The 20,744-nt window shown below is 33.9% G+C and overlaps 2 protein-coding genes and 2 pseudogenes across 2 annotated transcripts; 1 reads left to right on the forward strand and 3 right to left on the reverse strand.

Moving 5' to 3' along the window:
• Positions 1-228: 228 nt before the first annotated feature.
• LOC107057974 (uncharacterized) lies at positions 229-1,614 on the reverse strand. The gene is made up of 2 exons (XM_015303161.1): positions 1,578-1,614; positions 229-869 (listed from the first exon to the last, which is right to left on the reverse strand). The coding sequence occupies exons 1-2, from the start codon at positions 1,612-1,614 to the stop codon at positions 229-231; spliced, it is 678 nt and encodes a 225-aa protein (XP_015158647.1).
• A 733-nt stretch (positions 1,615-2,347) lies between these two features.
• On the reverse strand, positions 2,348-14,112 carry LOC102596072 (TMV resistance protein N-like; annotated as a pseudogene).
• LOC102590381 (elongation factor 1-alpha-like) lies at positions 4,406-4,723 on the forward strand (annotated as a pseudogene).
• Positions 14,113-19,391: 5,279 nt separating the features above from the next.
• LOC107057975 (uncharacterized) lies at positions 19,392-20,191 on the reverse strand. The gene is made up of 3 exons (XM_015303162.1): positions 20,141-20,191; positions 19,950-20,024; positions 19,392-19,901 (listed from the first exon to the last, which is right to left on the reverse strand). Exons 1-3 carry the CDS (start codon positions 20,189-20,191, stop codon positions 19,392-19,394), a joined length of 636 nt encoding a protein of 211 aa, XP_015158648.1.
• Between the last annotated feature and the right edge of the window lie 553 nt (positions 20,192-20,744).

Below are 20,744 nucleotides of genomic sequence, written 5' to 3' on the forward strand. Positions count from 1 at the left end.
GTTCAAGAATTCTGTCCACCAATGCTTAGACAGATAGAAAGAAATCACCAACTGAGCTTTTTCATTTCTATGATCAAATTGACTAGGATCTTTTAGTTTGTATCAGTATGAAATGTATCCATGAGTTCATTTTCCATTATCATAAATTAATCAGGATGATTGATTAGAAGAAAAATATCTGGAAGTGATTAAGTAAAAGAGATTATAATTGAATATCATACACACGTATTACTGCAGAATCTCAATATATCCGGACTGAACCTCAAAGATGAATAAATATACAGAAAGATGTTGTTGAAGTAACTTAACAGTTTGTAATTCTTGACAAGAATCTAGGTTCTTGCAATAGTTTCTCACCAACTTTGTAATGTAAGGCAACAAAATTGGAAAGACTGACGAAAAGATTAAAAAGAAGAGAGAAATTCCCCGGTTAGGCGTTATGGCAGACATCGCAGTATCACAGGTTGCTATCAAGGCAACAAGTGAAACATGCAGTTCCAATTGCAAAGGAAATCCTACAGTCAAGAAATTTATTGTATGGAGGGATACAAAAAATCCGATGGAGTTGAAAGCCAAGAATAAGCCATAGGAAATTGGATTGTTGGTTCCCATCACTGCCTGTCCTGCGATACGTCGCGAGGACATTTTGACATCATTGTTGGTGTTATTATTGCCCTCAGGCCAATAATTATCCTGCCAAACACCGCCTGGTGGACTAAGCACTGTTTGATAAGTTGCTGTTGCAATTAGAATGGCTATCACAAGAAGGGTCTTATTATACTTGAAGAAATCCTGAAGCTTCTTAGAACGAAATCGAGGCTGGTCCCTTCTTTGCTCTCTACTGGATTGCTCATTTGATGGATCTTGGACTGGAACAACACAAGAATGGGGCAAGCCATAAATTTATATACTCCCTCCGTCCCAATTTATATGCCTTTTGAAATTAATTGACATGAGTTATATTTCATCTTAATCATTCAACTTTTTTGTTCATATTGTAGTACTTTCTGTTTATTGTTCATAAAATCTCTCATTCTTATCTCATGTTCACTTTATATTGTTATCGTTATTATTTTATTTTGTGTTGTTCTTTGATGTGAAACACAGATCTTATTCTGCTGTACACCAAGCATATTGATGGCAATTTTGTAGCACTATGATAACCCAACTGGACCACATCATTGCTTTTGATTGGATCGAAGAAGAATGAATTCATGCCTGCAGATAGATTTAAGAATTTATCAGTATTTGAATTGTTGGGTTAAGAAAGTGAACCATCAGACCGATGAGAATTGTATAAAGTTTTTGTTAACATTTTTGTGATTTAATAAATATAGCTTCATTTATTTATAAATCTATTTTTATATGTTCAAATGCTAGTATGAAATGAATGCAACTTAATTATTTATTGATTACATTACACTTCGAATGAGTTGTGATCTTAAATGGTAGTTTTCTAAGAATCAATTTGCAGGGGTTCAAACCGCCGCAAAATAACACCCGCTGCTTGTTACAGGGGTTAGTGAAAACCCCCCACAACTTAATTATGGCAGACCTAACTCAGGGGTTGCTCAAACCTCTGCTACAACAAACTGCGGGGTTCCTAACCCCCATAGTATGTAAAATAAACCCCGCTATTTAGGCTTTTTTTTTGTAGTGTAGGCGTAATACATAAATATGCCATTTAACTTGGTATCAAATCACATTTATGTCCTTCAACTTTGGGTGTGCACAAGTACACTTAAACTTGTACAAAGTTAAACAAATAGACACACATGTCTTACATGGCATCCTACATGTCATTTTTTGTCCTACGTGTATTGTGCCATATAGGACTCATGTGTCTATTTGTTCAACTTTATACAAGTTTAAGTGTCTACTTGTGCACATCCAAAGTTGGAGGGCATAAATGTAAAATGAGGCCAAGTTAAAGGGCTTATTTATGTATTATGCCATTAAACTAACACTCAACCTTAATAGTTCAGGCACAAAACAAATATGATAATTACGGTAATTATTTAGGAGACAGTCTAGTTCATCTTCACATAAAATTTGTGAATAAGATGCATGATTCCAGGATCTGACTTTGAGTAACAAAAGATTAAACTTGTTCACATCCTTTAACTGACCATGGTTAATCATGGCTCAACACAAGCAGATACAAGATGGAGAATCAATAGAAAAAAACTCATCGTTGATATGTGCATCACCCATTGATGAGATCCTGCCAATAAAAGAGAGTTACATAAGTAGGGAGAAACACAATCTGACTACCAACTAGAAAAAGAAAACATGTCATGAGATATATTACCTGTAGTTAAGCTAAATTCCTTGTCTTGTGGGAAAGAGCTGCAAAGTTTCTGAAGAGAAAGGTTGTTGCTTCAGATTCGTAAAGACGAGCAACTTGCTACATCATGGCGTTCACTATCGCCATATCTGCTTATACTTGTCCCAATGGAGTGATCTGTTGGTTCATCATTATTTTCCCTCATTTGTAATAACGAGGCCTCAAGATCAGGTTCATCTTTATACAACAAACGAAATCCAAACTCCTTCATTTCTCCGGAGAAAGATGACTTAATAATCCTATAGTCATTTGGTTTTTTTCCATTTGCCTTAGATGTATCCCATAAGCCAGCACGAGGTACCAAGAAAAAATGAATACTAGGGTTGCATAATTCTGTCTCCCATACCGAATAATTGGAGAATTCTGAATAATTGGAAAATTTCAGGGTCATCCACGACATCCCATCATCAGATAAGAGAATCAAGTGAGTTGTCACATTCATTAACCTGCCAGTGTAACATACAACAAATCCCAAGAAGTTATCCGATACATACCAATTCTTAGGCAAATTGACTGATACACTTCCATCCATCCCCTGATGATGGAACCAACTTGGGATCTTGTTCCCACCATGCTCAATGCTAAACACTCTTTGTGAAAAGGAATTTGAAGCAGAGATGTCATGCTGCAAGATAACGATCTTCTGAGACAAGGAATGTGGAAATGAAATATACATCGAATTTAGATTTCTCATTACACTGTCTAGCATGCGAATCTCCGACTCCACCTTCATGCTTCCGAGGATTTCTGAAATTTTTTCTAAACTATAGCACCCCTCTAGATCGAGATATTCAAGGGAATCGATGCACAGAGCTGGAAATCTCTTAAGCCGTTTACAGTTAGTTTTAATGTACAGAGCATTTTGAGAAATCCCAGGGAATAATGAACCTCTCTAAAATTCATACAATATGACAGATTCAAAGTCTTCAAGTTTGGCATCCCCATGAAACCAGGCAACTCTTTGAGCCTCTTGCAGTCTTTCAAGTCCAACAATTGAAGATCACCAAGTTGGGCTATGCTTTGAGGCAAATGCTCAAAATTATTTCCATTGATATAAAACCTTTTCAAAGAGGATAAGCATCCAATGTCTTCTGGAAGACCTCCATCTATTAAATTGCAATTACTGAGATGCAAATCTTCTAATGAGCGTAACCCTTCATTCACCTGAGGGAACACAAAGAACACTTCTGATTGTTGTTTTGCAAAAGTCAAGAATTTAAGCTTGTTCAAGCGGACGATGGAAGATGGAGGTCGTGAAATTAGAGTGCATGTGGCATGAAGCTCCACTAAGTTTTCTAAATCATCTATATCTTCTGGAAAGATTTCAAGTTTAGAGCAGTACGACACATCTATCTTCACCAAACCTTTCAACATGCCAATGCTTCTTGGAAGAGCTACCAGGTTTTCCATATAAATCAAAGTATAACTTACATAAATCCCATAGTGTAAAATCTAAATTATATTCTATCCCTACTTTTTTTATTTTACAAAAATCCCTTAAAATAGAAGTCATCCGGATACATAAGTTTCATCCGGATACATTATATGTGATACTTGCAAAAGCTGGCAGTAGCATCTTTTAAGGAAAATAGTTGGCTGTTGCGCTTTATTAGGAAAATTAACCTAAAATTGATTTTATATCCCACGATTCAAGCATAAGTGATTGTTATCAATCCATACCAATCTGTAACAGATTCATATCTTTCAAAATTCAAATTTCTATCATCTCTATGAAGCTGCTATTGCAGCCCAAATCGTGAAGAACTTAAATTAATCGACAATATTGGCTGATACAATATTAATATATATATCGATTTTGTTGAGAGAATCAGAAATTTGGGTAAGCGAGATGAGTTATGAAGGTTACAAAATTGATGAAATTGTTGTTGGACAATTGATTTCATTTATGAATCTCAAAGCCGTCATTTCAATTGAGTTGGAGATCGATGAGATTAGGTAAATCTTCAAAATCAAGTACATCGTCGAAGGTAATAACTCATCTCCATTGAAAATTAAGTAATTAAGAGGGGATCATTGACAGGTGCTTAGGTCATTATCATGAATTATCCTAATTAGATTGGAATTGGATATTCACCAGTGCTTGACTGCCACACTTCCCACATTGCTATAAAGTTTGCTGAGATCTTGATCTAACATTGACAGGTGCTCAGGTAAGGAACTGGAGAAGGAGGTGAAGTTCCTGAAGAATGGTGATGCTAGTATGGTTAAGATGATTCCCACCAAGCCTATGGTTGTTGAGACCATTGTTGAGGACCCAACATTGGGTCGTTTTACCGTGAGAGACATGAGGCAAACTTTTGTTGTCGGTGTTGACAAGAAGGACCCAACTGGTGCCAATAAACAATATACATAAATAAACAATCAATTCATTACTATTTATGTATCTCGTTTAAATTGATAAGTGTTGTATTTTTACTAGATACATTAAATAAGTAATTGTTGTCCATAAGATGTTAGATTTGAGATCGATACATTACTTTGTGGTAGTTGTTACGTATTAGATACAATTAGTATAAATTCGAATTTACGTATCATGTCTAAAAAATTGTGTATATGTTCATGCAAGAATAGAATATTGTGTATCCGATACATTATACCATGTATCAGTTATATGGTTTAGTAGATGTAATATTGTGTTCCATAAAATTGTGTATCTAACACACAATTTGTATAGTTGTGTTTGATAAAAAGTTGTATCTGATATTAGCACTGTTTAAATTAAAGACAAAATGCTGTGTACATGATTCATTATGTTATGTATCTACATAATTTAATATATGTATTAATGCGCTCCATATTTATTGTATCAGATACATAGCTAGAAGATCTTTACATTTTGCCTCAAACTAAACAAACTTTTGATAATAACATTTACGTATCACCATTTATGAATATGATGCATACTTGTGTGACACTTCAATGTATCATGTACTGTTTACGGATACATACCAACACATAGATACATGATAAATGATACATTTGGTAGAAGTTTTGTATCAAGTATCAAAACTAATTAAGTTTATGTATCAAAATTTGAATACATATCTAAATTTGAATAAGATAGAAGATACATAGCAACACCTAGATACATGTTTAAATTGACAAGTTTTGTATTTATAGTAGATACATTAAATAAATAATTGTTGCTCATAAGATGTTCGATTTGAGATCGATACATTATTGTGTGGTAGTTGTTATATAATTGATACATTTAGTATAAATTCGAATTTACGTATCATATCTAAAAAAATAGTGCGTGATACATTACTATTTATGTATCTCGTTTAAATTGATAATATTGTATTTATACTAGATACATTTAAAAAGTAATTGTTGCCCATAAGATGTTATATTTAAGATCGATACATTATCGTGTGATAGTTGCTATATAATTGATACATTTAGTATAAATTTGAATTTACATATCATATCTAAAAAAATAGTGCATGATATATTACTATTTATGTATCTCGTTTAAATTGATAGGTATTATATTGTTGCCCATTGGCAAGCTGCAAGTTCATGTATGAATCCACAGACCAAATACCCTTTCTATTCTAATCCCCACTTTAGCTTTACCATCACATGCTTTCCAGTCAAATTGATAAAAAAAGTCTTTGGATTAACTGGTATTGTCGCCATTGAACCTTTTCGAGGTTTAGGATTTCACAAGAAGACAAGAAAAAAAATTGATTATTACCAAATAATAATTATTACTATTACTTCTTTTTTTTCTTCTAATTTACATTTTAGTGTTGAAAATTTGAAGTCCACTTATTTTATTTTATTATAAATTTTGGAGTATTTTTAAAAATAGGTAAAAGACTCATAAGTATCTTTTTAAATTATTTTTGTCTAAAAAAATCCGTAACCTATAGAAAAGAGATTGATTTTTGAATTTCAAACATGAATGAGAAAATAACTATCAAGATTCTGTGACTAAAAATAAGGAGAGATTTGTGGAGTGAAATAAGGAAGGGATAAATGTTGATTTTGGAAGTTAGGATTTATGTATCTAGCAATTGGGAATTTTGGGAGTAAAATAAGGGATTTTGGAAAATTTTAGAACTGGTAGGGAATAATGAGAATTATGGAAAAATGTAATTTATCCTAAATCAAATGTAGCTCTGGAACACAAGCTTGGTAATAAATAATAGATGATGGTAGTTTTCTTATCCCAGAGCCTTCCATCTTAATCTTCAACTTCGGATTCATTCTTCCGAGCATTTCTGGAAAATTCTCTAAACTAGAGCAATATCGTAGATCCAGAGATCCAAGAGATTCCACGTTAACACATGGAAACCTCTTAAGGTGTTCACAATTATACAAATTTAACTTGATGAGTTTTCTGCAACATTTTAGGGAATGGTGAATCTCTTCAAGATTACAACACCATTCCAAACCCAAATACTCCAAATTTGGCATCCCTGTGAAATCTGGTGTTCGCCTCAGCTTTTTGGAGCGATAGAGATTTAGCTTTCGCAGAGACGGCAAATGCTGCTATACAGAACACAGAAAAAAATGAGAATTAGGGTGCTGCCCAGGATTTAGATTATTTGTCTAGTGGCCGATCTATGAACCAAATGACCTTTGTGGTTAATTTACTCCCTTACATGAAAAAATGAGTAACCGCATTCTAATAATTATGAGAGTCAGCACAATATTTTGTGTGAAATTAGAAACTGTTTTACTTTATTTTTATATGGAAATTGCATGTTGACAAACTAAGTTAAAACCTAATCAGTGTTATCAAAAGTAAAAAATGCAAAAAAACTCTTATGAAAAAAGATGAAAAGGAAAAAAAAATACAAATATATATGTTTAGTGTCGCCTCTTCAGAAGGAGCTCATTGACAAGGAAACTAAAAACATGCCATAGAAACTTGATGAAGACACTGAAGCGCACATTAAGCGAAGGGAAGTACCCCACATGTTTTGAGCCTCGCTTTAGGGCTTAACCGCGCCTTCGATAACACTGAGTGTAATTACAAACTAAAGATGGTCAAAAATTCCCCTAACAAATTAGAAATGGCTTAAAATGCCTTGCTTCTACCTATTGGGTCAAATTTGCAAATAATATATTAGAAATGACTCAAAAATGCTGTGCTCCCACCTATTGAATAAAATTTTCCCCTAATGTTTTTTCTGGTTTGAAGTTGCCCAACCGCACAATTATACGACATGTAATAAAATTTTAATCAAACACGTGGTATTATTTGTTGGTCCACATAAAATTCTAACCCAACCCATAATTTATTACTTGAAAAATTATGCCATATTTTGTTCTTCTATAAAATTGTTTTTGAAATATGCACATATCTAAATTTTGAAAATTCATGAGCTTATAGTACGTTTTATATAGGCTAAATACCTGGATAGCTACTAAACTTGACACGTTTTGTAAGAAAGACACTCAAACTTTGATAGTGACCAGATAGACACTATTTTGTGTCACATGTGGAAGGAGGGACAAATTTGATCGATCCAATAGGTAGAAGAGTATTTTTGAATTGTTTTTATTGTTTGGAGCTGGTTAATATACCATCCAATAAATAACTATTGGTATTGTATGTCACATGTGTTACCATATCATATTGGGGTATTCAAAAGACACTTATGTCAATAATTAAAGGTTTATCAACGATCACTAGAATAGTTAATATGTTTGACTAAAATAAAATAAATTGAAGATAAGTTATTGTACCTTTATTCCAGTCCATAAATGACAAGTGGAGATAAAGATGAACTAGCCTTTTGGGTTCAAAAGTTTCCGGCAATGATTCCCAAGGATACTTATGACATTCAAACCAACACAAGCTGTTCGGCAGGTACTCAATGGAGTCATCATGTGTATCAAAACCATTGATGTATAATATTGTAAGCCTTTTCATGTTTTCCATGGCTTCTTTCCTAAAACATAATTTTTGAACACCATATATACAGATTGCTTCAATTGCCTTGGTCCCCTGGTAAAAGGTTCATTAGTTTAAGTATAACTTTAAATATCTGTATAAAATCTGCATGCCAATATGACTACTTTCTAACTCCTTGCAATGCCAAATTTTGTCATGTTTTATATTAATTATTATTGCACTTGAAGTTCTTGAAGATCTAGGCGGCAACATTAAAAAAATTGAAGGTGTGATATTGGTTAGGTCTTTATTAAGAAAATTGTTGCTAAAGAGAAATACTTTGTGCAATTAATTCTATATTTCTAGTAATACAGTTTCTAAGAAGGTTTTTAGAGTCAAGTCAAGAAGTTTTTTTCCCGGAGAATCTTAATAGCTCACTTGGTTGGCTATATGAACTTTCACCTTGTTGATGAGGGTTTGATTCCCCACCTTGAAATTTTCTTCCCCATTTTTTTTAAAAAGTCAAACAATTTACATGTGATAAAACGAAATTGTAATTGAGATAGTGCCAAAAATTTTCATCTTTTACACAAAAGGTAATCAATTATCAAGTAAATTGAGGATTGGTAAGGTAAGTTTTGGCCCTCCTTGTGTTTTGCATTTGTGGATCTTCTTTTAATAAAAGGTTACTCAGGATAATATCTGGGTGATATTAGCTTAACAAAATTACTTATTGATTTAGTGCTTTCAAAACACGTACAAATTTCAAGTTAATCAAAGAATAAAATTGAGTTAAACATATCAAGCGGCTACTAAACTAATTCTTGTTCTCCGATGAAAGGTTCATTAGTCTACAAATCATAACTTCAAATGTCTGTATAAAATACACATGTTAATATGACTACTTTCTCACTACTTGCAAACCATTTTTGTATTATTTATTATTGCACTTAAAGTACTTCAAGAGCTAGCACCATAAAAAATATTAAGGTACAATATTAGTTAGGTCTTTTTAAAGAAAAATGTTTAATAAGAGAAATAGTTTGTACAATAAATTCTAGGGATAATACATACATTGGACCTTAAACTTGACTTCAAATTTTAACTTTGACCTCCAACTTTCATAGTGCACAAACAGACACTTTAACTATCCAACCTTTTAATAAATAAACACGCGATTTTTGGAGCCAAGAGCGTGAAATGCAAACGCTGCCACGTGTATTAGTGAGCCACTCAATGGCTGCCAACTAATTAAACACTTTACACGTGCATTTTTGAACTAAAAAAAAAATAAAATCAATTAAGGGTATAGTTGTCATTTCAGCATTTTCTTTTACTGTTGTAGGCCTCAAAAATCACTCCTACTCGCGCAAAAAATGTGCACATCACGCGTTTTGCCAGGTAAGACACGCGTGTTATTTATTAAAAGGTTGGATAGTTAAAGTGTCTGTTTGTGCACTATGAAAGGCCTACAACAGTAAAAGAAAATGCTGAAATGACAACTATACCCTTAATTGATTTTATTTTTTTTTTAGTTCAAAAATGCACGTGTAAAGTGTTTAATTAGTTGGCAGCCATTGAGTGGCTCACTAATACACGTGGCAGCGTTTGCATTTCACGCTCTTGGCTCCAAAAATCGCGTGTTTATTTATTAAAAGGTTGGATAGTTAAAGTGTCTGTTTGTGCACTATGAAATATTTATTAAAAGGTTGGATAGTTAAAGTGCTTGTTTGTGCACTATGAAAGTTGGAGGTCAAAGTTAAAATTTGAAGCCAAGTTTAAGGTCCAATATATGTATTATGCCTAAATTCTATTATTCTACTTTGTAATAACATAAAGGGAAAATCATTTACACCCCTAATTTGGCTTAAAAAGCAGACCCCTAACTTTGAAAAAGCTCAAATATGCCATCAAATTTTGAGAAAAGGCTCATCTATGCCATCCGTTAAAAGTTTGGCTCATCTATGCCATTTTTCGTTTGAGCAAAAGGTTCATCCATGTCATTATTTGTTAATGAAAACAATTCTGGATTTTGCAAAACCATTTTATACACGTGGTCAATTATGATTCATGAGGCATAGATGAGCCAAAACGGATGGTATAGATGAGTCTTTTGTCAAAGTCCGATGGCATATTTGAGTCTTTTCTCTTTATGTAAAAAATTTAATTAATGACATGGCTGAATCATAACTGGTCACATGAAAAAAATGGTTTTGCAAAATTGGAATTATTTTCCTTTAACAAATAATGACATGGAAGAACCTTTTCTTTAATGAAAATGACATAGATGAGACAAACTTTTAATGGATGACATAAATGAGCCTTGATAAATCAAATACAATTTTGATGATTGACACCATGAACTAGGTTCACCTTGTATAACTCAAAGGCTAAATAACGGTAATAAAGCTAGCATCGAAAAAGAAGAGTTTTTTGCACTAAACAGAAAGTTGAGTTGGAAGAGGAAAGCATCAAAAGAAGAAGTCCTGCATAAATAAGGAGATATGACAAGTCAAGTTGTAAAAGGAAAAGGTGTTGCAATTAAAAGAATTAATCGTAATAGTTTCCTAGCACAACTAGAACTTCTCTCCTTATACATGTTGGATTCAAACAAAGTTCAGAATCTATAAAAGGACAACGAGACAGAAAGAAGAAGTCATCTTCGCCAATCCAGAAAAAGAGAGAAAAGTGAGAGAGAGAATCATTGTGAAGGCCAAAGTGTCGAGAAGTAGAAACGGAAGAATTCTAGAGTTAGAATTACTTTCGAATAGTTGAGTCACATAGATCTGTCCTTGGATCAGTGTTTGTTTCTTCCAGAGTTAGAATTACTTTCGAATAGTTGAGTCACATAGATCTGTCCTTGGATCAGTGTTTGTGAGAGTTTGGGGGGGGGAGGGGTTAGAGTTAAGAGAGAATTGAGAGTTTGTGTAAACAAGAAGCGAGTTTGACTTCTTGGAGAGTTGAGAGTTTTCGATTATAGTTAATCGAAAATGATAGAAGTTTTAGAGTTAGATTCATTGATTAACTGAGTTGTAAATCTTGAATTAATAATAAAACTTCGGTGTGGTTTTTCCCTTCCTTGAGTTAGGAAGGTTTCCACAATATATTAGTGCTACTCTTCTTTAACGTAAGAGTCTTGTGTGTATTATTCAAGAACCTGGTTCTTGAGTATTGGGTAAGGTTTCTTCAAGCCTTTTCTCAAAGTTTGATGGCATATTTGAGCCTTTTCCTTAAATATATTAAGCAACTACTAGACAAATTCATGCCTTAACAACATAAGATAAACAAATTATGATGTATGAAAACTGGAAATTGAATATTACTACATTGTTTTGCCTACTTACTGTATTGTCGACCATCACTTCTTCGAAATCTCTAATGTCCCACAATTTGCTAGGTTCTCCCGATTCTTTTTGCATTTTCACCACATAAATACCCATTTCTTGAATCAAGTCATGCATTTCAACCTTGTCACTTTCAGAGATGAACACAAGAGATTTGTCAATTAGGACCTCCAATCCATACTTGACTCTAAAATCACAACTCTCAAGAATTTGCAAGACTCCGTTTCTTTCAACTCCTCGGAAGAAACATGCTAAATCTAGAAATATCTTTTGCTCTTCGGGCTCCAACCCATCATAACTTATTTTGAGATTTTCAAGAATTTCTAAACTAGAGTTTTTCTTTATTTTGTCTACAGTTCTTTTCCACTCATATATGCCTCTCTTATGAAGCAAAGAACCCCACACCTTGAGGGCTAAAGGAAGGCCTTTAGAATGATATACTAACTCCTGCGATAATTTCTCAAGACACTCATCTGGAACTTCTTTTTTGAAGGCACACTAATTGAATAATTGCATAGCTTCATGAATAGGTAGTGTAGGCACTTCATATATTGCATCATCCTTGTCTATCAAATGTCTGTTTCTAGTCGTTACAGCTGCCATTACCAAACCAACAAACATCACCTGTCAAATACTCCAAATGGTCACTATGATCTATGTCATCAAGCACAATTAGCACCTTCATAGACAAAGTCTTCTCGGAATCAAGCCCTTCCCATCAGACTTATTATCGACGTACTCATCTTTTTCTCCTAATACTTTAGAGAGAAGGATATTTTGTAAAGAATGCAATTGATTCTTTTTTGCATTTTCTTTAACATCCTCAAGAAAACAAGCAGATTTAAATTGATAAGATAGAGTATCAAAGATGGCTTTTGCTATTGTTGTTTTACCAACTCCACCTATTCCCCAAATCCCTACAATTCGAACATCATTGACTTCTATTTGAAGTCGCGATTTTAGTTTCTCTAAATGAGCATTTATTCCCACAACATTTTGCAAAGAAGATAAAGAATAAGCACTCTTACATAATTTGAAAGAGATATGGTCGACAATCTGTTGAATATTCTCTGATTCAATCCTACATAAATAAGAAGATTGATTGAGGAAAATGTAAGGAAGTCAAGTATTAACATGTATTTCATATTGTTAATGTTCAGGAGGGTGTTAAACAGTCCATAGTTTAAGCATGAAAGTTCAAAAACTTGAATAGTATAGGAAGATTTTTAGGTATATATTCTCTCTATTTAAATTGATAGGACTATGCCTTATTACTGACAAAACATATATAATCTACCAACATTCTCTTTTCATGTAAAACAATTATGTTAAACTCACCCGTCACGGATATCATATCCTTTTAGATTTGCGGCAGCAGTTAGCGCAGCTCTCCATCCTTGCACCTTCTGCACTCCGTCAACATCATCCTTATAGTTTGATTCATGTTTGGCAAAGGATTCTGCAAAGCTCTCCCTCTGGTTCCGAACGTCTGATGGATCCACATCATAGAAGACTGGTATGACTGTTTGTCCATTTTCATCCTTGCGTTCCATGTTCTCCATTAGTTCATTCAAGCACCACCTTGATGTAGCATAATTCTTTGAGAAAACGACGAGCGCAACTTGAGACTCTTTGATAGCTTTTGATGAGTTCTTCTGGGATCGAATCTCCATGTTCTATCCTTCTAGCATCTTGAAAGGTCAATATCCCCCTATTTTTCAAACCTTCATACAAGTGACCCGTAAATGTTTTCCTAGTATCTTCACCTCTAAAACTTAGAAAGACATTGTACTTCCATCGAGGACAATATTGTGAATTATTCACAGAAGAAGATGATGATGCCATAGATTCAGTTAACTCGTTGAAATTTGACATGGAAAAAAAAAAGAGTGTGTGGATAGATAGTGGTTGTGATGATTAAGAAATAACATTGAAGGTGGGTGGCTACTCTATTCCACTTGAATAGAATAATTGCAGTCAACAACAACTATAATAATTTAATTAAATTAAAAGGAGGAAGAAGATGTTAAGAGAAATTACCTTGAAATCTTCCATTGCCCCCTTTTTGACTTTTGGGAAGAAGAAGAGGCCGGTGGAATACTCTGCCACGATTTTTGATTATATCTAATTTTAATATAATAATAAAAAATTAAGGGCTTTATTGTTTTTAATCTGAAACTATAAACCCAGATTCCCTATTTTAGCCATCATCTTCTTCCAACTGGTTTTCCTAGATTAACTTCGATTATCCATTGCCATTGTTTATTCATCAATTGGTATCAAACCAAGCAATACTCGGCATGGCTATGACCAGAATCAAAAAAGGCACATTGAAGATATGGATGATAAATTTCTGCAAATTCAGGATCAATAGCAGAAATTGATGGAAGGTGTGACTAGTATTAACAATCGTAATACACAAACAGATAATGAATTGCTCGAAATCAAGGAAGAAAATGGATAGTTGAGTACTAGAGGAAGAGAACGGAACCTGGTAAAGTAGAATCTTCAACTGCCAGGGAGAGTTCCATAGAATACTCATGTGAGTATCGACCCAAAGAAATGCACAAGGGTTCCTCATACTTAGAGGCTCCAAAATCAATTCCAATCCCGCCAATTCAAGTTTGAGCGGATTGTTGACCCGCTCATTTATTAGCTTATTCCATTTTAATTTATTAAAACTATTAAATAATCCGCGCCTTGCGCGAGAATTTTATATCACAGAATTTATAAAATAATATTTAAAATCTATCAGTCATTAAAACTAAAATACTATATTATCTTACATACAAAATTACGAACTAACGAACATTAATAATGTAAAGGAAAATGATAATTATAACATTTTATCATTTATCTTTCAATCAATCAATCATCTTGAATTTGATTTTATAATTTATCTTTTTGCGTCCAGAACTTGTTACTATTTGATAATTTTGGTGAATCAAATGAACATCAACCTGAGATATTAAATTCTCTAATAAATAAATAATTCTTGGTGAAGGGATAAATAAATTTTAAAAGGCTGAAAAAGTGAACATATATTCTATTCCTAACGTGTAGAATGTCCAGCCCTAACTTTGCTCTACATATATCATTTTAAACATCCTCAGTTAAATGAATCATAAGTAATTATTAAAATGGAAAATTAAAGGGAGCATGTATTCAGCTTATTATATATACGTGAAAGGGAAAAATATTTCTATTCAGTTTGTTTGGGTATTTATTTTAAATCAACATACCAGAGTGATAGAGTTCAATTTGAAACTACCCTTCTATTCCAATCTCAGTGTCGACTAACATATTTATTACTTCAAGAAAAGAATTTACAACTTGCAGTAAAGTTGAGAATTTGTCCATACTTCATATTGAATATGAACAGTTAATTTATTGTGTAGTTATCTATATCTTTGGGATTAAAAGAGGCTCCAGTCTAATCATATTCTTGTATAGGTCATTCGCCACATCCTTGAACTCATGTGAAAAGTTTATTAATTCTTGTCTTCTTTTCTTGGTTCACTTCGCACATCAAGGTGCGATAAAAGTTTTTAAGGTCTTTATGTCCTTACAATGGCATACCTAATTTGAATTTTGTCTTCAAGAGATGGTAGTATAGATCTTTAAGAATTTTTTTATTGTACCTTCAACAATTTGAGTAGAGAAAACTTGATTAATGTATGTTATTTAATCTGTATTAGCAAATATTTATAACAATAACTTTGTAAAAACATAAACAACAAAGTTTAAAACATGTACTCAAAAACAATAATTTATATCATAAGCACAAATTAATGAATGTAATAAAACATACCAGGATCTATAACAATAGAATGAAACAAAAAGGGAAAAATCGAGCCCACTAAATGCACAACGTACTCTTAAGGAAATTATTCCTCTCTACTACCCTAGGTGTAGGAATAGATCCTCTCACGGTGGAACAATTCAACTCATCAGTGTATTGATACAAAAACAATGGTTAGTATATCAGTCGGCTGATTTTGTGTTGAAACATAAGCAATCTTAATCAGCCCTTGTTGGAGTTTTTCCATGATGAAATGACAATCAATCTCAATGTGTTTAGTATGTTCATGATAGACTGGGTTAGAAGCTAATTGAATAATAGACTTGTCACTATATACTTGAACTAGTAAATGAACTTCAGTCTTTAACTCTTTCAACATTCCAACTAACCAAACTAACTCTGCTACAGTAGAAGCTAAGCTCCTGTACTTAGCTTCTGCTGAGCTTCTTGACACAATGGTTTGCTTCTTAGCTTTCCAAGAGACCACAAACTCTCCAAGTTTAACCACATAGCCAGTCACAGACTTCCTTGTAAGGGGGCATGCTGCCCAATCTGCATCATAATTTCACTACTACACTTACTAGATAGTAATATACCTTGATATGGCTGCCTTTTAATGTATTTGACAACTCTAAGTGCTGCATCCATATGAGATTTCTTTGGTTGATGTAGGAACTGACTCAAGGTTTGAACACTAAAAGAAATGTCAGGTCTTTGTCATGTTTAAATATAGCAGCTTCCCATCAGTTTTTGATAGGTACTTCGATATGTTAGAGGCTCCTCCTAATTTTGTCCAGTTCGATCATCACAGTGTTTTGATGTCAACTTTACATTTACATCCATAGGTGTTCCAACAGTCTTTGCTCCTGATAAACCAACTTCAGAGATAAGTTGAAGTGCATACTTCCTTTGATGCATGACAACCCCACTGTTTGACCTTACAAACTCTATTCCAAGAAAGTATTTCAACTCTCCTAGATCCTTCATCTTAAAACTGTGTTGTAAGGACCTTTTGTTTCCTCCACCAGCTTTAAGCTACTTCCTGTTACTAAGATATCATCAACATACACCAAAATTATTGTAGTTCCTTCACTAGTCCTTTTTGTAAACAAGGAGTGATCATATTGACTTTGATTGAAATGTAGCTTCTATAGAACTTATGCAAACTTTTGGTTCCATTGTGTTGGTGCTTGTTTATGCCCATACAATGACTTTTCCAGCCTGCATACCTTATTCTTATTCTCCTCCTGACTGGAAAACCCCTAAGGCATAGACATATATATTTCATCCTCTAAATCACCATTTAGAAATGCATTGTATACATCCATTTGATGTATATGCCACCCCTTGGACACAACTAAGTATAGAATGGTTCTTACTGTGACCATTTTTACCACAGGGGAAAACGTTTCTTTATAATCTATACCCTCATTTTGGCTGGAGCCCTTGGCTACAAGCCTTGCTTTAAACCTTTCTACTTCTCCATTAGACTTGTATTTAATCTTATAAATCCACATGCATCCAATAGCAACCTTCCCTGTAGGCAACTCCACTAGTTTCCAAGTGTTGTTATCCTGTAATGCCTGTATTTCAGCTTGCATTGCTTCAATCCACTTAGGATCTTTACTGGCCTCAACAAAGGGCGTAGGTTCTGTTAGCACATAAGTTGCAGCAACAAAGTCTTGATAATGCTTAGACAAATGATTATATGCAACACACTCATCTATATATACTTCAACTTTTTTCCATATTAGTGATACAAAATCTTTCATCCAAATTTGTGGATGAACTCCTCTTGTAGACCTTCTATTCACCACTGGTTGAGAATCATTAGGCATAGAATCATGATCTTGAACTGTCTGTTCCATTGTATCTTGTTCACTATCACCAATCAAATTTCTGTCTATTTGTTTATCACATTGACCTTCTTGTAAACACCTATGATCAACCTTTTCTTTGTCAATCATGTTATCATTGACTGACTTCCATCCTATATTCAGCATGTCATTATCCAAATTATTTACAAATGGACCTTCTTCCCTTTTATCTACAGAAGTTATGAAAGGAAAGACTGACTCTCTAAATATCACATCTCTATTCACAAAGAAGCTATTAGATGTCAAATCTAACAAGATATAACCCTTCTGAGTTTCTGAGTATCCCATATGTACTGCAGCCTTTCTCCTGGATGCTAATTTATCACTTTCAGTTAACATCTTAGCATAGCATAAACAACCTAATACTCTTAGATGAGATAGCATTGGGTTAATACTATATATCCTTTCATATGGAGATTTACCTCCCAGAACTCTGCTAGGCATCCTATTTATCAGGTAAGCAGTTGCAAGAACACACTGACCCCAATATTGCATCCTATTTATCAGGTAAGCAGCTGCAAGAACACACTGACCCCAATATCTTAAAGGAATTTGACCCTGAAACCTTAGAGCCTTAGTTACCTCTAAGAGATGCCTATGCTTCCTTTCAGCAACTCCATTTTGCTGTGGAGTATATGGACATGATCTTTGATGTACTATCCCTCTTTCTTTAAACAAAGTAGCACACACAGAATTCATAAATTCAGTTCCATTGTCAGACCTTACCATCCTTACCATTTTGTCAAATTGTGTCTTTAACAAACTTCAGAAAATAATCTAAAGCTACACACACATATGCTTTACTTTTTAACAGAAATAACCAAGTTATCCTTGAGAAATCATCAACCACTATAAGAAAGAACCTGTTACCATTTGTATGGACCCCATACATCCAAATGAATCAAACAAAAAAATTGACTACTTTTAATACTACTAATTGGAAACACACTCCTGGTCTGTTTTGCACAAGGACAGATTGTACACTCACTTAGCACTTTATTCACTACTTCTGAATTAACAGGAAAAACTTTACTCAAAACATGTGATGCTCCATGTCCTAGCCTCTTGTGCCATACATTCACTTCTTTTTCTGATAACTGGTGTGTCTCTAGCTTCTTAACAGGTACAACAAATGACTAATGCTTTAACTGATCTTGTGTCAAGTTCCTTAGCAGCAAGTACAAACCATCATCCTTTTTACCAACTTCCCCCACCTTGCCAGTGTAAAGCTCCGGAAACACATAAAAATGAGGGAAGAAAGTAACTGAACAATTTAACTCCTTAGTCACCTTACTTACTGATAGTAAATTGTACTTAAACTCAGGTATGTGATACACATTTGTAATCACACTTCTTGGAGATATGTGGCATAACCTAGTATGAGACACATATGAAACTTCCCAAGTAGCAAGTATATAAGTTTTGGCTCTGTCATCTTAACAACAGACTCATCAGTAAGCATATCTATTTTTGACACCATATGATTAGATGCTCCTGTATCTATGATCCAGACCTGGTTATTTTCAGAAACCAACAAAGCTTTACCTGCAGTATTAGCCTGAGTTTCATGAGCATGAGTTGTATCTTCTGACTTTGATCCACATCCTTGATTCTATTTTAGCATTTGCAGAATTTGATTATACTGATCTTTAGTGAAATTACACCCTTGTAACTGATTTGTACATTCCTTTATATTGCTCATATGGTTCTTCATAGACACATTAGTATTACTTTCATAGTTGAAAGACAATTCATCAGACACATTCTCATAACCATCATTTCTTGTGTTGTTAAACTCATTTCCAACCATGTAAGGTCCATTTCCTGTACTAGTACTCACTTTTCTTTTGGACTTGAAATCAGTAGGATACTCAATCAGCTTATAACATTGATCCTTAGTGTGTCCCTTGCATCTGCAAAAGTCACACACAACTGGAAAATTCTTCTTGAACTTGTTAAAACCTTGTGCACTAGAGCCTCCTACAGTTCTTGAATACATTGCCAGAGGATCCACTCCAGAACCACTCATAGAACTTAACCCTATACTCGACCTACTAGAGGTCACCTTTTGACACTCATCACTTACTATCATAGCATAAGCTTGATTTACTATAGGAATGGGACTCATCAACAAGATCTGACTTCTTGCCTATCCAAATGACTCAGTTAGTCCCATCAAGAACTGATACAATTTTTGTCTATTTAGATGATCCACAAACCCTCTTGCCTTTTCATAATTACATCCAAGAGGTGTCACCAAGGCCTCAAATTCATCCCACAGGGTTTTAAGTTTTGTAAAATATGCAGACACATAATCAGTGCCCTGTTGTAATGTTGCTATCTCTTTGTGTAGACCGAAGGTTCTTGATCCATCTAATTGATCAAATCTTTCCTTTAAGTCATTCCACACACCCTGAGCTGATGATGCAAACGGAACTCCTCCTAGCAAACTTTTTGACACTGAATTTAGAAGCCATGAGAGAACAATGGCATTAACCCTCTCCCACTGACCTCTTAGTTCTGCACTTATATCTTCTTGTTTATAAGATTCATCTACCAAACCAATCTTGTTTCTTCCAAGTAATGCTAACTTAATTGACCTACTCCACAAGGCATAATTCTCAATTCCAATAAGTTGGAATGAGATCAGATTACCCCACTGATATCAGCAGGACTCAAGAACAGAGGATGACTATATATAATCAACCCCTTGACTCATTGACATAGCTGGAATGGAGCTTGGATTTCTAGAACTTCCACCAACACTGCTGTTTCCAGTTGTCTGTTCCAGTTACACCTTGAGTTATGTTTGTAATCTTTCTTCTTCTTCAAATTGATTCACGGAAGCTAAACAAACTATCCAGATGAACATAATTCTCCAGATTCTAATCTTCAAACGTAATACACAGGTGACTTCTTTAAAACTTCTATCACTCGCTCTGATACCATGAAGTTATACTAAAACAGAAAGTAATATGACTGAAGAAGATGAAGATCTTTTTCTCATTCTTGAATTGAATATACAATGCCTAATGATATGTATTTATATATCTTCTTTGACTAACTAACTTACCTAACTTTTGTAACTAACTCTATAACTAACTTCTTGAAGGTACTACTAACTAACTTTGAACACACTCTTTCTTTTTAACTCTCTCAATAAAATCGCTCTATTTATAGATAACAAAGGGTAGTGTGAACAAATGTTTATTTTGCCTTATCGAAAAGGTCACTACAATTTGGAATAGTTTCAACCCTTCGTAGAGGTCACAACCTTTCATAAAAGTCACAACTTTTCATAAAAGTCACATATCTTCATAAAAGGCACAACTTTTCATAAAAGTCACAACATTTCATGAAAGTGGAAGGCTAGTTTTGGAAATAAATAAATTAAAAGGGAATCCTAGTTTGTGGTGGCGCCACGTAGGCGGGCCTAGGATTTTCTTTTATATATATATATATATATATGATTAAGTCAATATGTAACCATATTGATTCAAAA

This window comes from Solanum tuberosum, unplaced genomic scaffold (assembly GCF_000226075.1).
Source record: "Solanum tuberosum cultivar DM 1-3 516 R44 unplaced genomic scaffold, SolTub_3.0 scf00419, whole genome shotgun sequence".
In the NCBI taxonomy this organism is placed as follows: Eukaryota; Viridiplantae; Streptophyta; class Magnoliopsida; order Solanales; family Solanaceae; genus Solanum; species Solanum tuberosum.